This window comes from Tauraco erythrolophus, chromosome 29 (genome assembly GCF_009769465.1).
Source record: "Tauraco erythrolophus isolate bTauEry1 chromosome 29, bTauEry1.pri, whole genome shotgun sequence".
In the NCBI taxonomy this organism is placed as follows: Eukaryota; Metazoa; Chordata; class Aves; order Musophagiformes; family Musophagidae; genus Tauraco; species Tauraco erythrolophus.
The window spans coordinates 2,246,547-2,262,999 of record NC_141493.1 but is presented as its reverse complement, the minus strand read 5'-3'; the positions used below and the strand labels follow the sequence as shown (position 1 = coordinate 2,262,999).

The 16,453-nt window shown below is 63.8% G+C and overlaps 2 protein-coding genes across 3 annotated transcripts in view; one reads left to right on the top strand and one right to left on the bottom strand.

Moving 5' to 3' along the window:
* BIN3 (bridging integrator 3) overlaps positions 1 to 5,576 on the top strand; it is a 40,190-nt gene extending 34,614 nt beyond the window's left edge. For both annotated transcript variants that reach the window (XM_086628087.1, XM_086628088.1), the window contains 2 exons: positions 180 to 314; positions 5,360 to 5,576. In XM_086628087.1, the coding sequence (XP_086484213.1) occupies positions 180 to 314; positions 5,360 to 5,506 (282 nt within the window). In that variant the 3' untranslated portion in view covers positions 5,507 to 5,576. The remainder of the gene's footprint in view (positions 1 to 179; positions 315 to 5,359) is intronic.
* Positions 5,577 to 11,586: 6,010 nt separating this feature from the next.
* Positions 11,587 to 14,794, bottom strand: C29H8orf58 (chromosome 29 C8orf58 homolog). Its single transcript, XM_086628204.1, has 6 exons — positions 14,746 to 14,794; positions 12,330 to 12,835; positions 12,114 to 12,269; positions 11,940 to 12,027; positions 11,754 to 11,857; positions 11,587 to 11,670 (listed from the first exon to the last, which is right to left on the bottom strand). Exons 1-6 carry the CDS (start codon positions 14,792 to 14,794, stop codon positions 11,587 to 11,589), a joined length of 987 nt encoding a protein of 328 aa, XP_086484330.1.
* Between the last annotated feature and the right edge of the window lie 1,659 nt (positions 14,795 to 16,453).

Genomic DNA, 16,453 nt, shown 5'->3' with positions numbered 1-16,453 from the left:
GTCACTTGGGTCCCACCAGACTCCGTTAGCTGGTCAGTTGGATCCCACCAGATCCCGTTAGCTGGTCACTGGCTGTCCTTGGGTCAAAGCAGAGCAGTCCACTGGCCTGGGGTGGCCTCCGTGCAGGTCTGCCCAAGGGAAAGGCACTTTCTGACTCCCCATCCTCTCTCCTTTCCCAGGCCCGTGAAGAGCTGAGGCCAGTGAAGGAGGACTTTGAAGCCAAAAACAAGCAGCTCCTGGAGGAAATGCCCAAGTTTTATAGCAGCCGCATCGATTACTTCAAGCCCAGCTTTGAGTCGCTGGTCCGGGCGCAGGTGAGGTGGTGTCCCCTGTCTGCCAGGCACTGCCAGGTGTCCCTTCGGTGGGTGTCCTCACTGCGGAGCGTCTGGGGTCCCGCCTGGGTGGGAACTGCTCTCGGAGCAAGGCACCTTCTCGAGCTGAGCGTTACACACAGGTAACACGCAGCAAACCTCTGCCCAAATGCTCTACCTCCAGTGATTTAATTACCGAGCGGTGACGGGGCACGGGGAGCAGTGGTGGGACAGGTGGGACACTGGGCAGGAAACCGTTGGACCTTGTCCTGGCAGAAGAGCAGCTTGGCATCTACCGGTACCTGTGGTGCTGCCGGATAGAAAGGACAGCCAGAGGTGAGTTTTTGCTGGTTTATATGGATCTGCCTCGTGTCGGGGACAGTTCCAGCCCTGGTTATACATTAGCTGCTAGTGTTTGATGGCTTTATTCATCTGGGTACGTCGTCTCACTGCGTCTGTCGTCCTGAGCTTGGGGCTGGATCTTGTTTTGAGATGATGAGATGCTCAGGGCTCATCTTAAGGGTCCCTTCTGGCTCTTGGTAACCAGAATGGTGTGTGCTGGCAGAGCTGGAGGAGGCTGCTGTGTAATCTCGCCACCAAGGCTTTGCAGGAAGGTGGCCTAAATAAACCACAACCTGCTTTAATTTCCATCCTCCAGCTTCCTTCTGTGCCCTGCTGCTGCTCCTCCTCCATCATTCTTCTCCTCTCGCCCTTTTTTAAGGCTGGAGAGGATCGTTATCGGGATCTAATCTAGCTTTGAACTCCTGGCATCTTGGGTGTATGTCGTGCCCTGGATGGCAGGGTGGTCCAGCACCAAGAGGTGGGTGAACGCCAGTGCCACTCCTCACGCAGGCGTTTTCCTATGGTGATTTTTTGGAAGGGAGCTGCTGTGGTGGCACGGGTGCGGCGGGGTGGCTGCAACGAGCACATCTTCCATCTCACCTCTGACTCGGGAGGGCCTCTCGGCAGAGCTGCCAGCAGCTCGTCTGCAGGCTGATTCACCTACCAGATGGTGCCAGTGCACCCTGCCGCCGCCTGGGTGGGTGCTGGGGATGCTGTTCTCGCTGTTCCCTTAGCAATCGGGCGCGCAGGGCTCCCTGTTCCAGCCACCAGACTCCCTGGAGCCACCGCAAAGTCTCGCTGGCCCTTCCCTCCGCAAACCCTCTCCGGCCGCTCGCTGTGGGTGGGTGGTTTGGACGAGACCTTGACGACCCGAATGCCGCCCGCCCTGGCTGGGTGTTTGTGATCCGCTGGCACTTCCCTTAGAGAGCAGCTTTGCCCCTCTGTCCTTGGCCACGGCGGCCCCTCGCTCCGCTCGTGCTGGCTCCCGGCTGCCAGCTGGCTCCTGCCACGGCTCGTTGGCAGCGCAGGGGGAGCGATGTGGGGGCCTACAAGAAAGCTGGAGAGGGACTTTTCCTAAGGATATATAGTGACAGGACACGGGGCAATGGCTTTAAACTGAAAGAGGGGAGATTTTGATTAGATGTAAGGAAGAAATTTTTTACACTGAGGGTGGTGAGGCACTGGCACAGGTTGCCCAGAGAAGTTGTGGCTGCCCCATCCCTGGAAGTGTTCCAGGCCAGGTTGGATGAGGCTTTGGGCAACCTGTTGTAGTGGAAGGTGTCCCTGCCCATGGCAGGGGGGTTGGAACTGGATGATCTTTGAGGTCTCTCCCAACCCAAACCATTCTGTGATTCTGTGATGTCCTCGGGGCAGCGGGAGACGTGAGCGGGGAGCAGCGGGGTGCTGGTGTGTCGGGGCTCTTTGCAAAACTCTCCATTCATACCCTCTTCTTCCTTGGGAATCCTCTGTTCCGTTTCTTGGCCGTCTGCGCTGCCTCTCTTCAGGTGAGGGTTTTTGTTAGGAAAAGTGAGCGAAATCTCATTTTTAATACCCAAGAGGCAGCATCATAACAAATCTGCTGCATCTCCCGTGGACTAGACTAAAGCTGGTCCCAGAGGGGTGCTAAGGCATGTCCCATCCCGCCCTCCCCAGCCACCTAAATGGGAGTCGCATCCCTCTTCCCCGGCACTGGCTGCATCCTTCCACCCCAGGGAGGGACACACCGGCACAACCGCACCTCCACTGCCGGGAGAAGAGCTGGGCACCCCCTGATGCCTCATTTGTGCCAAAGCTGGGCTCAGGCCATGTCATCGTCCCCCCCAACCCATTCAGGAGCTCTGCCCCGAGGGCCGCGCAGCGTTTTCCCCCGCCGCAGGTGACTGAAATAAAAAAGAAAAGGGAAGTGACTTGCCCAAGGTAACCCAGTGAGTCAGTGGCAAGCCAGGAATAGCACCCGGGAGCCCTGACTCACCACGGTGGCTGCTCACCTGCGGGGACCCGGGCCGGGGAGGGCAGCCGGGGGGCTGCCACAGTGATGCCAGGACCATCCCTGTCCCCATCCCAACATCCCAGGTGTGAGTTGGCAATGGGAAGCATGCAAGCAGTGATGGGCTGTGCTGCTGCCTCCGACCAGCTCCATTCATCCCCCCGCTGCCTCCCGGGTTCTCTCTCCCTCTGTGCCCCGTTGAGCACCATGCCAGGGTTCGTGATTCTGGGATTGCTTGTCCATGAGTCAAACCCGCCATTAGAAGGCGGCCCTGGGTGCAAAAATGGTGTAGTTTTCCCTTTTTTTTGGCCCTGGAGAAAGCAGGGAGTTAAAGAGAGATAAGTGTGGGACAAGTGGCACCGGCCAACGCAACGATGAGCTGTGAGACCGGCTGCCTCCCTGGGAACAAGCTGTGCCATGGCAAAGAGAAGGACCCCGCTTCAGACCAGCTCCGGAGCAGCAGCTTCATGGCTTTGACCCAACGAGACCCTCCAAGACCTTCTCGCCGGGCGGCTGCGTTCCCATGGCACAGCTTGGCCGCGGGCCCTGGTGCCGGGTGTCTCCTGACGGCGTGACATGCCCCGAGCTCGCAGGGGCTGTAACATTCAACACCAAATACTTCTGTCCACCCACGTGCCCGGGCCAAGCCAACGGAGGCAAATATTTCCCTGGCTGGGGACTTTGAAGTGGCCCCATGAAGATGAAAGGGGGAGATTTGGAGCTGCGTCGCTGGTGCGAGCGCGTGAACGCCACTTCCTTCCCGCCTGGCGCTTTGTTTTCCAGCTAGAAAACTTGATACCCCTCTGGGTTTTTTAATGAATTGGGGGAAAAGATGGGGCTGGCGAGGCAGGACCATGCCAGGGGGCAGCCCGGCCCTGGCAGCCACCCCGGGCTTTTGTTTTGTGTAGGGCTGACATAAACACGCCCCGCTGCTGGCCGGCTGCGGCACTGTAAACGCGATCTATAGAAAATGAGGAGAACACGGTGTCCCGAAACAGAATTAGTTCAAGACAGGTGGACTCGGGGCCGTTGGCTCCGGCTCAAAGGCGAGTTGGAGATGGGATTTGATGGGCTGGGGACGGAGCATATGGTATCCATAGCTGGAAAAGTACAGAGCTGCAGGCAAGCGTGGGGCAGTACCCATCGGGCTGGGGTGCATCCTCCCTCCCCAGCACCCACCCCAGTGCCAGGACCCCCCCCATAGAGGCAGGGATGATTTTTCACCCCTATTTCATCAGGAGAAAAGCGTCGGGGGGGATCAATGCCTGTGGGATCTCATTGATAAAGCACAGGAGAGTCGGCTGGCGATGCATGCGGAGCCCGGGATCGCTGCCTGCTGGTTGGGCACTGGGTGCTGCTGGGGGAGAAGAGCATCCCTGGGGAAAAGAGCATCCCCAAGAGACCTGCTGAGCCCCGGGGACCCCGTGTCTCCCCCGGGAAGGGCTTGGTGGCTTCGGCATGCTCAGCTCAGGGCAGTGGCTCTTGCTTCCATGGGACAGGGGCTGCAGCCGGTGGGGAGGATGCACGGGGGGGTGACCTGGCTGCGGGACTGGGATTTGGTGGAGGGGGGGGGTGTGGGTGGGGGGGCCTCTTGCCCGCCCGTCTGCCCGCCAGGCCCTGCTGCCGCAGAGCGGGGTTCGTTAGTCACTGTGTAAATGAGCATTGATGCTGAATCACCCAGCACCCGCTGCGTGGGGAGACCCAGCCCCTGTCGCACCCTGGCACGGACGGACCCAGGAGAGGGGGCGATGGAGGCAGCTGGTAAAGGCGTGGGGGTCCCCAGCATCTGCCCTCGGCCCTGCCCAAAATAAGCATCGTTTTGAGCAGGATTAGGGGAGCCAGTCTCCATGGAGACTGTGCGTGTCTCCGCACTGGCGCTGCTGGAGATGCTGGGGCCGGTCCTGGGTGCCCACCCAGCCTCGCCTGTGCCCCTCTGCGAAACAGGGGCAGCGCTTCCTCATCCCTCCATGCCAGATTTGGGGGATGCCCAGTCCTGGCATCCCCATCGCCCTCCTCCCCGCTGGGCACAGCAGCCCTCCGAGCCGGGGAGGGCCCGATTCTGCCACCCCACCCACAGCACCAGGGGCTCCCACAGGCAGGGCTCGCTGCCAGCGCCCACCGGGCATCGCGGCTCTCCTTCGGCGAGGGCCCGCGCCCGAGCAGGCAGCCCGCTGCCATCTGCCTGCGCTGACCCACTGGCTCCCACTCTGGGAAACGCTGCTCGATGCCGGAGTTAATTGGCGGTGCTAATTAGCACGTTATTAAAACACTCCTCCCCCCCTTTGCTTCATGCAGGGTACGGCGCTGCCAGGCGTGATGCTCGCCACGATCACCGTGCCCCTGCCTGGGGAGCGGAGACCTGTTGCAGCATGGGCAGGCGGCTCATCCCAGTGCCGGTGCCACCGGTGATGGGCAGAGGATGGCGCGGCCGTGGCACTGGGCCGGCGGCTGCGTGGCAGTGCCGGGTGCCGGTGGCAGCCCCGTGCGCGCAGCTCCCCAGATGGGAAGCGAGCAGAGAAGGGCAGCGTGTTATTAAAACGTGTTGAGTTGTAATAATCCAAGGGGGTGGTATTAACACATGGGAGGAAGCTATTTTAGAAACAGAAACGCTCAGGCGAGGGGCTGGCTCGGGCAGCACCGCACCTCTTGGCTCTATGGTGGGGTGGGGAAGGAGACCCCCAGCCCCACTCGCCCCCTTTTTTCCTCCCTCCCACCCCAGGTTGTCTATTACACCGAGATGCACAAGATCTTTGGGGACCTGACGGCGCAGATCGACCAGCCCGGCTTGAGCGACGAGCAGCGGGAGCGGGAGAACGACGCCAAGCTGAGCGAGCTGCGGGCTCTGTCCATCGTGGCCGACGACTGAGCACCGTGGCAGGATGCCAGTGATGGGGAAGGGGCTTGGGGAACCCCCCTCAGCTCCCGCAGCCAGGCTGCTCCCCACCTCCTCCCTCCCAGGGATGGACTCGGGGGGCCTTTAGCCGCTGGCTGCTCCCTTTGCCCTCCTGCCAGGACAAGGTATCGGCCAGGCTGGAGTGGGGGCACAGCAGGGCTCTTCCCCGCCAGCCAGCATTCCCCAAGGGAGTGTCTGGATCATCTCTGCCCCCACTGCAGCCAGGCTTTGCCTTAAATAAGGGTTTGCAGTGGAGCAAGGCAACGAGCTGTCCTGCTCAGCTGAAAAGGGGAGAGGGCTGGGGGCTGTTGGCCCTTCCCAGGCCCCAGCTTGATGTTGCTCCATCCCAGGACACACCTCAGCACCCCCAACACCCACCCCAGGTCTGGATTGGGCCCAGGCTCCTCACCTTTCTGGCAGGAGGAGGGGTTCACTCCTGCTAGACCATTCACTTTGTGCCTTAAGAGCCCACCAGCCTACCCTGGAGGAGGGTAAAAGCCTTCAAATCCCATTTTTTGTGGCATCAGAAGGCGGCGATGAATGGACTGCACTTCCCCTGCCAAGCAGCAAGTGATGCCGTGCTCTGAATCCGCCCCATTTTAAGCAGGAACAGTGCAAAGTGTCTCTGCCCCACAGCTGGGGTGGGGGGGTGCACATCTGCACAGCAGTGGGTGCCCACGGAGAGGGGTATGGGGGAGCCCAGACCCTCAGGCAGGGGGATGCAAAGGGAAACGTAACCCAATTGGGAGCAAAGACAGGGAAAACTGGAGGGGGGGGGGACACTCCGCAGCTGGAGCTGACTGTATCCACCCCTCCGTGCCTGGGGCGGTGGGGGGGACACGGGGGCTCCACCGCTCATCTCCAATAAAGTTTTGGCCGAGCAGTGCCGCGGTCTGTGTGCAGGGTGGGGGGGCACGGTGCCCACACTGAGCTGCTGCCGCCCTCTGCTGCCACCTGCCAGCCACTGCCACCCCCGAAGGGGCCCACGCAGGATCGCTGTGCCCCCCTCCGTGGGCTGGCAGAGCCCCCAGCACCCCCCAGCCACAACAGGACACCATCGCTTTGGAGATGCGATTTTAAGAAAGGTATTAAGGGGGCTGAAGGGGGTGGGGAAAAAAGGGACACAAGGGATTGAAGAGCCGCCAAAGAGACGTGGAAAGGAAACAGCTTCAGCAAAGCACAAGAAATATAATTTTACAGTTGGATACAGGGAATTCGATCCGAGCTGGTGCCTTTCCACACACGGAGAGGCTGCAGGAGCCCTCGCTGCTGCCCTGTGTGTTCTGGGACCAGCCGCTGCGGCACGGGACGCGGGGCTGGAAGGCAGTTATAGGGCTGGTAACTGGCATCCGAGGATTCCTCGGAGCTGCCAGGCAGCCTGTGGCACAGCGAGCACACCCATGTTTGGGTCCCTCCATCTGCTAACAAGGCAGAAATCCCATACTCATGTGTCCAGTTTGGAGCATCGAGCTGGCCCATGGTCTGCTCCCAACACGTGTGCAGCTCTGAGATTCCCCACACCCAAGAGGTTTCCATTAAATGTGAACAACTGTCAGAGCAAACCCTGCGCATCCCTGGCTCCATGTGTCCGGGGGGAGAGCCGGCTCCAGCCCATCTCCGCAGGAAAAGGGCTGGGACAGAAAAGGCTGGTGGGGACCCTGCCAACATCCCTGACCCTGCTGTGTGACATCCAGGGACTTTCGTCTCTTCTGGAGATCTCCTGGATGCTGGTTCTTCATCTAAGAGTCATTATTCTAGAAGAGAGGAGAGGGAGTGACCGGCAGCCCACAAAGATGACACCCCACATCCCAGCACATCCCACCCCGGCTTACCCAGCTTGATCTCCAGCATGTGGATTTTGCTCTCCAGGTGCATCCAGCTGCTCTGCTTTCTCCAGCGGCTTCCACAGTTTGAGGACCATGATGTTGTGGGAGACCTGGGCCAGGGCAGGAGGCAGCACAGGGAGTTTTGCTGGAACAAGGACAACTCGTCACCCACCGCACCATCTCCAACAGCACGGGCTCCACCAGACCCCGTCATCCCTACTCCTACGAATTGCTCCTCTTCCCTTCCAGGCAGGTAGCACCTGGGACACGGGTTCCCCCCCTGGCTACATACCTACACCTGCTCAGCCGCCTCCTCCATTTCAGCAGCCCATTCTTCGCTCCAGGTTCCTGATCTCTGGTGGCTCTTCCTTCTCTGGCAAGGCCAGAAGTTCCTTGTAGCCAAAATCCTGCTGCAGCGTCTTCTGGAAGAGCTCAGCCACCACCAATGGCCACTTTGGGGAGGGAGAGGGGCACAGGAGACCTGCCCGCCCATGCTGACCCAAGCCTGCCTTGGAGGAGAGCTTTTCCCACACCTCCTGCGCTCGGGCAGGGTGAGGAGGGAGATGTTGGAGCAGGTGGGATGCTCCATCCCTTCCTGGGTGGGGATGGGCCATCATCATGGCTGGTTCTCCAAGGGCTTCGGGCTCCAGTGGTAGTTCAGTGGTACCTGTGGCAGCCGTGTGCTGCTCGGGGGCCTCCAGCTCCTGCTAAAAAGAGTTCTGTTTAGGTGGGAGCGGGAGGAGAAGGTGCTGGGAGCTGCCACCCAGAGTGGGACCTCACCTTCTCCAAAGCACCCATGGAAATGCAATCTCCTTTTGGGACATCTGAGCCAGCACGGCACGTGGCATCACCACGCTCAGCCCCGCAGCAAAGCCTCACCATCGTGGGCTTCTCCGGCGACGGAGGCACTGAGGAGCCCTTCTCCGCCTTGGGCTGGCATGAGGCTTCCCACTCCCTGCCCAGGTGTCCTGCTGGAAAACCTCCACCACCTCCCGCCAGTACTTGAATTTGGCAAACCAGGCCCTGCAGCACGGTGGGGGACAGGGGTGAGGTGCACCCCAGGAAGCCCAGAAAACCTTCCTGCTGTGAAGATGGGAGTGAAGGGGATGGGAGCAGAGCCCTGACAGCTCATGGAGGAGCCAGTGACCAGACAGGGACACGGAGCCAGACCCCAGCCCAGGAGCATCCCCTGCCCAGTCCCGTACCCGCATCCCGTACAGGCGCTGCTGGGACTGAGCCAAACCTCCTCCCTCAGCACCCGGCACGGAGAACTTCATCTCCCCTCAGCTGTTCCTTCCCAACCGCATCACATGCCGGGCCAGGTTTAAGCAAAATAAAAATCAGTTGCCACGGTTACGCAGAGCCGGGATGCTATATATAACTGCCATGCAAGGAGCCGAGCCGGGGCCACGCTCTTCCACGGGGCACGCGTGGGGAGCTGAGCCCTGGCAGACCCTGCGCTGGGGTGGGCAGTGGTCCGGGGCAGCGGCCACGTGTTGCCCCTCAGCCGGCTGCTCCGTGGTCCGGAAGTGCCGCACGCCTCACTGCCTGCTGCAGCTGGATGAGCCCTGCCTGGGCTCTCCTAAATCCACCTTCCTTCCCTTATGGCTTCATCTGCATCGCCCTGTGCGGGGCTGCCAGCCCTCCCCTGCCACCTAATCCCTGGCAACCTGTGCATCCACCCATCCTTATGCTCCAGAACTGCTTGGCAAAGCTCCTGCTCCCGTCCCTGCACTTGAGAGAGGGATTCCACTGATGGAAAACTTAACCTGAGCATTCCCAGCGGTGCAAACTCTGCTCTCACCTGGAGACCAGCTCCCGAACAAGTGGCCTTTGCCAGGGCTGGGTCTGCACACCAGTGGGACACAGGATCTGCTCCAGACCAGGGAGGAGAACTCCATCTTTATAGGCAAATGGGATAATTGCCAGTTTCTCGCACCGCCCACGAGATCCCAGCGTCAATAGGGAGAGTTTGCAGAAAGGGAAAGTTAACTCTACGGCACGGTGCGCGCTCAGCCGCGCTTTCTGAAGCTTTCTCGGACCTCCAGGATGCTGGGAATGGAGGGAAGGGATGGCAACACTCAGAGACACCCAAGCCGGTAGCACTCACCGCAGCATCCAGCCGCTCAGCTCCAGCCCAGCCCGTGCCACGCCAACAGCTGTGCACACCAGGACTGTGGGGTCAGCGTCACGATGGGGCCATGACGTGGTGGGCACCGTTCCCTGCGGATGAGCACGGTTTTGTCCTCTTTCTTCCCCATCAGGGACAAGGCAGAGCCGGGCGGTGAGCGTGGTCATGTCACAGCATCGCGACTGTCCCCCTTCCTCCCCGAAACCCCTGTCCCCCTTGGGGACAAGACTCCCAGGGGACACGGCCAGGTTTTGCAGATGCCATCCCACCACCAGTCCAGCAGTAAAGGCAGGTGGTGGCATACCACCAGACCTGAGGGTTTTCCCCAAAACTAGGTGAATTAACCCTCGCCAGCACTGCCAAGTCCACCACACACCTGGGTCTGCACCTCGATTTTCTTTGTGGGGTGCTCGGGAGCCTTCCCTTGCTCCAGGTGATCCGGAGACCCCTGTGCTGAGGGCAGACCTCCCTCCTCCTTCTCACCTTGCCCTGAAAGCAGAATCAGCATCATCTGGAGCAGCCTCATCATCCTCCTCGGCATCAACCACCAGGATGCAGCTGGGGTACCACTGGCGAGGGGGAGGAAAGTCCAGCCAGAGGTGGTAGAAGCCACGGGGCAGCCGGAGCATCTCCCCAGCATTGCAGAAGGGGCTGGAGGCAGAGAACCACACCAAGGGTGTTCCGGCTCGCTCCGAGCCGGCTCACCCCAAAGCATCCCCACGCACACGGTTGCCCTGGGACTTACAGAAATGGGAGAGATCCTCCCTGACCACGAACATCCCCCCAAAAAAATCACTGCATGGCTGGAGCACCCAGTAGGGAAGGGTCCCATGTTTCAAAGTCTGGTCCAGGTTAAGTGTTTAGTGCTCTGAAAGGCAGAGGTGATGCAGGGCAGCAGGGGAGGGGGGCTGCCCAGATGCCCATCCCCACAGCATCGCTGCTCCTCGCCCCGGGTATCAGATGAGCAGACGGGGTGATGGGGGATGAGGATCTTAAGACCCCCGTGGCACCACCCAGGAGCAGACCTTAACACCATCCTTTGGTCACGCTGTGCTCGCAGCCAGCCCGCCCTGGGGGTCACTGACGGAGACCCCCACCGCCCACCCCGCCTTTAAGGGCGATGGCTCACCTTTCCAGGGAAGGAGCGGTGGGATGCGGGAGGCTGGAGCAGGCACTGGGGTCGGGCTCCGAGGATGCTCCGCTGCTGCCCGGGGAGGGCACGGCTGGGAGCAGTGCCAGGGGTCTGGGGAGAGGCTGCGGGAGGGAAAAAAAAACAAGGCAAGGTAGGAAATGGCCAGGGAAGAGGGGGGCTGGAGGGATAAGGGGGGTACCTGGTCGGAGAGCGCCCAGCCGGGGCTGCGGGCAGCTTTCACCGGTATCTTCCCCGCCTGCGGTGTGCGGCCCTTCACCGCGCAGACCCGACGACACGATGAGGGGCTCCACCAGCACCAAAACCCCGCGGCAGAGCATCCCCCCCGGTCCGGCCCCTTCCTCACCCATCGCCCCAAACGCTCCCGCAGGCTGGGGACCACCCCGAGGAAGCCCACCTTCTCCCCCACCCGCGACGTGAGCGGGAATATCTCCCTCTCCCCGTCCCCGACGGGGACCCCTCCGGCGCCCCCTCCCCACCCACCTGCGGCAGAAGCTCGGTGGGAGCTCAGCGGGGGGGGACACACGAGCTTTAGACCCCCCCGAGGCGGCGGGACCCCCGGGAGCCCGTCGGGTCCCCTGGGAGGGGGCTCGGGGGGGTGGGGGGCGACAGCCGCTTGAACTGGGCCGTGGGATCGGGGCCGGGCGGACAAAAGGGACGGAAACGCCGTCGGAAGTGACGTGACCGTGACGCGTCCTCGCGTGATGTCACGCCGGGTCGGGGAGAGTGACGTCACCGCGCAACAGCACATCACCTCGCAAAGAGCCGCCTCTTTAGCAGTGAAAAGGCTTTATTCTGGGAAAAAGAGGGTGAACGGGGGGGGGGGCGCCGGGCCGGGGACCGGCCCCGGGTAGGCGTGACGTCATGCAGTGGGTGTGATGCAATAGGTGCAGCGCAGCTTCTCCATCCAGGGGCGGCAGCGGGACCGGGACCCCCCTCCCCGGCCCTACCTGCAGCGGCCGCCCCGCAGCGAGCGGTGGGTCAGGCGGGTGAGCAGCACCTTCACCCGGCCCCAGTGCGAGCGCCCGTCCTGCCGGGGACACGCGGCCGTCAGCGGCGGGGGGGACCTGCGGGACCCTCGCCCGCCTCGTCCCGCCGCCCCCCAGCCCGTACCTTGTCCGGTGTCGGGGCACCCACCCCGCTCTCGGAGGGGTCCAGCAGGCTGGGGGAGCTGGCCGAGTGCCCCCACGTCCTCCGGCACGGCCCGGGGTCGGGCACTGCATGGGGAGGGGGGAACAAATCCGGTGTGGGGGTCCGGCCAGGCACGGCTCTGCCCTCCCCACATCCCACCCCGCTCACCTGGCGCCTGGCTGTCCGAGCAGGAGCGTGGCCGGAACCGCCCGCCACTCCACACGGCCGGATCCTGCCCCAGCAGCTCCCGGGTGGGCTGTGGGTGAGGAGAGGCAGGGTGTGAGCTGGGACCCCTCCACCCAGCACCACCACCACCCCCCCCAGTGCACCCCACATCCTCACCGTGGTGTCAGGGCGGGTGCGTCGGGCGTCTGCCGCCTGCTGCCGGAGGAGCCGGTTGTCCTGCTGCAGCCGGGCCAGGCACTCCAGCATCTGGCAGACGTGCTCCAGGTACCGCAGCCCCTGCCCTGGCACGGGCAGCACCGTCTCTGGCACAGCCTGCGGCCCAGCGGAGCCTCGGGGGCTGCTGGGCAGCTGAGCCCCCCCAGCCGCAGCCACCCCTTCCCTGGCACACATCGCTCCCTCGGGGTCCTCCACACTGGGCTCCTCCGGCTCCCGGGGGTCCCGGCTGGCTGTGCTGGCACTGTGCCGGCTGAGCTGTCGCGGGCAGCGCCCAGGTGCCCGCTGCCTCCTGCTGCGCTGGGCTACCTGCACCAGCTTCCTGCTGGCCGAGCGGCTGCGAGGTGGCCGGAGGGGCTCGGTGCCCAGCTCCTTGCCAGGGGTGCTCTTTTCCAGTGGGAAGCCATCAAGGGAGAAGCTGCTCTCGGAGCCCAGGGGGGTGGAGGGCGAGTGCTCGTTGCTGGCCATCTCCACGCCGGAGTCCTCCGACTCTGACTTGAGGAGTCGCCCGCTCGCCGGGGGGCTGCCGGAGGAGAGGGGTGGCGGTGGGGGGGCTCCCCAGGTGCTCATCCCCGCCGGGGGCTGCCGTGGGCTCTCCTGCAGCCGGCGGTAGACACTGGCAGAGGTGTGCACCACGCAGCTCTCCGCCGTCTCCCAGGGACCATCTGCGGGGCGAGGGAGGCCGGGTGGTGTCGGATGCGGGGTCCCCGGGTGGAGGCAGGGCAGGGTGCTCCCAGCCCTCTGAGCCATGCCAGAGGCCGCTCTCCCCACCACCCTGCAGAGTTACAGCCCCCTTGCCTGGGGACCCCTCTCTGGAGGGTCCCCACAGCCCTGCCCTGTGCCAGGGGTGCTCGTACGACAGCAGCATCCCCATCGGCCCCCCATCCTCCCTCCTCATGCTGCTGAGCCCCCTTGGTCCTCGCCCCGATCTGGCTGGGGCTGCACAAGTTGCTGCTCTTGCTGCACCCCGCTCCAGCTTAGTCCATCCTCCCCCCACCACGGGACGGCTCCAGCAACCACCAGCTCCTCGCGCTTGTGCCCACAGCGCTGGGGACACTGCCAGCCAGGATGTGCCTACCATCACCCTGCAGCTCCGGGTGGGATTGCAGCGCAGCTGTGGGGGTCTCTGCAGCCCTCTTTGCGCAGCACTCACCTCCCTTCCCGGGTAAGACCATGGCAGAGGGCTCAGGGGGGTGGGGAGCGAGGCTTTGGCACCCTCCGGGCACTCGATTCGGGGTGCAGAGCTGCCCATCCCCCTGGCAAGCCCCTGCTCGCAAGGCTCGTGCCCCCCCGCACACTCACAGCAGCTGAACCTCCTCTTCCAGATGGCACGGGAGCCACCCCACATCGCCGAGAGCCGGGGCCGACTGCCGGGCGCGCGTCCCGGCACTCCCTTTTCTAGCCGCCCCAGCCGGCGACGGGCCCTGTATCCAGAGGCACCTCATTACAGGACTGGTTCCCAACTGGTTCCTTTCAGCATTTGGGATCAGCGATACTGGCTGGACCGGTGGTTAAGGGCTCCCTTCCCACCCCAACTGGGACGGCGAGAGGGTAGTTTGGGCACTGGCAGGCTGCAGGCAGACAGCCGGGTGCCGGATGAATCCCACGGCTCTCGGGAAACCCCACTCAGGGCTCCATCTTGGGCCAAATTCACCAGCCAGGGATCCCCGGTGCTCCCAAATTCCTGCCACACCGCTTCAGCCGGGGCTGGAGCCACTCACCGCGCATCCCTCGTAGGCTGGCAAGGCTGGTGGCCGCACGGCACGGGAGCCGGCACCGGGAGGTCGCGGCCAGCCGACGGACAATCCCACCGTTCAGCAGCCGCGTGAATCCCAGCAATGCCGTGGGGTGCCCCTCCGCCCCGGCACAGCCGGCTGCCAGCAGCCCAGCTCCCACGCTCCGAATTTCCACAGGCTGCTGGGGCTGCGCGGGACGGCCCCACGTGCCAAGGGGCTGCTTTCCTCCCCACCCTGCTGCCATGGGGGCTTCACCAGGGCTTGGAACCTCACTGGAGTGGGGGGCACAGGGGATTCCCCATCACCAGGGGAGCTCAAACCTTCCCTGTGGGAGCTGCTGCCATTCAAGGGCAGCTGGTCTGCCTCAGACCCTCAGTACCTCCAAGGCTCTGCTGCTGGAGGGAGGGTCCCAGCACAGCCTGAGCTGGGGGGCATGTAGAGACGGGCCATGGGCATATGGGGACCCGGTGGGCACAACCCCGTTGCAGGCACAGGCGCATCAGCCCAAACACACACCTGAAGGCAAAACCTGGTTTGAATTCCCAGCACAGGCAGCACCGTGGGACTGTCCCAGCAAGGGGGCCACAAACTGGGGGTCCAGAGACCCCCAGAGCCTCTCTTAAGCACAGACATCACAAACCAGGGGGTGCCAGAGACCCCCAGGTACCCTCTTAAGCACAGACATCACAAACCAGGGGGTGCTAGAGACCCCCAGGTCCCCCCTCCAGCACAGACACCCCAAATCGAGGATCCCCTCCAGCACAAACTCCCCAGGACCCCGGGAGACCCCCCCCAGCTGCACGGAGGGTCCCCCACAGCCCCAGGGGCCACCGACTCACCGCGGCCGCGGAGCGGCTCCACGCTGAAGGCTCCGCGGCGGCGCAGCATCCGCGGGCAGGGGCCGACCCGGGCACCGCGGAGGGGGGCACCGGGCAGGGCACAGCGGGAGGACCGGGAAGGACGCGCCGGGAGCCGGGCAGGGACCGGGAGCCGGTCCTGCTTCTCCGCTGCTTTATGGGGCAGCGCGGCGGGGCGGGGTGGGTGGGGAGGGGCGGGGGGGGCCGCCCCCTGCCCGGGCAGCACCTTTGCCCCCAGCCCCGGCTCGACCCTCTCTACCCAAGGCTGGGCTGCCCCGGGGCCGGGGGATGGCTATGACCTCCGGTGTCCCCCACCCCGAGGCAGAAGCGTTTATTCCTCTTGTTTTCTCGTGAACCGCGGCCATGCGCGCTGCCGGGCGGGTGAGGGCAGGAGACGGGCAGGAGATGGGCAGGAGACGGGCAGGAGGGGCTCCAGCCCTCCCTCCCTGGGGTTGCTTAATTAGTGACAGCATTGAGCCCTGGGGCTGACGTGGGGCTCAGCCTGGCCCCCCCCCCGCCTGCATGAGACCCGGCAGGGACCCCGGGCAGAGGGACCCCCCCCCCCCCCAAGGCTGGTGCACGGGCAGACCCACGCGTGTCCAGCAGCGAAGGGCCCTCCCAGGGTGATCCCTCCCGGGGATGGCTGCGGGAATTCGGTGCCTCGACGGTGAGAGCTCGGCCGAGCCCAGGGGGGTTGGGGGGCTGCGGGGTACACCCAGCGGACAGCCGGTAGGGGCGCTGGCTGGGGACGTGGGGGCCATGGGACATGGGAAAGGGCCTTTTCTCTCCCAGGCTGGATACAGAGCAAAGCCCAGGTGATAACAGCAAAGCCCATCTCCGTGCAGACAGGCACGGAGGGTGGGGAGCAGCGATAAGAGCCCACCTGGGCCTCCGCAGGACAAAGGTCCCCACCAACAGCCTGCAATAAAGCCCCGACACCTCCCAGGGACACCGGGAGCAGCGAGGGGACAGTCCAGCTCCGCAGGGAGCCCTGACCTTCCTGGGAGCAACACTGGGCCCTGTGCATCACCGGAGCACCAGCCGCACCGAGCCCCTGCCAAGCCCCGGACCCCTACCCGGGGCAGGGGGTTTGCTTCCAGCTCCCACCACTGCTCCAGGTGGAGGCAGCAGGGCTGTGGGGTGCAGGGTCCTCGTCTGGCCCACCTTCCCCAGCACCCTGGGAGGGTGCAGGCTGCCGGCCCCCCCGCCCGGCACAAACCAGACATGAGAGTGGAGTGAATATATATTATATTTATATAGAGATCTGGTTTAATATCTCGGAGAAGCCCTTTGCAGTCAGTGTACAAAGCGGTGCCAGCCCCCTCTCTGGTACCTAAGTGCTCAAGCGTCCCTGTGCCCACCCCCCCGCCCCCCCGCCATGTCCCCTGTGTGTCACCCGGTGTGTGCAGCTGCTGCAACCCCTGCTGAGAACCGACCCAGCTCATCACACATCCTGACACAGCAAGGGCGAAGGTGGGCAGCTGCAGCACACCCCCTCCCCAGCCATCTGCAACCTGCTGATGCGCTCAGCCCCCAACCCAGTGCCCCCCACACTGCAGACTCCGACCCTACCAAAGCAGTGGGGCTGCTGGGGTGTCCCGGAAGGGGTTACGGGGTGCGTTGCTCCTCCCCAGGACACGGTGGGATGCAGGCAGTGAGCTCCCCTCCGCACCATGCTGGTGCCTGGGGC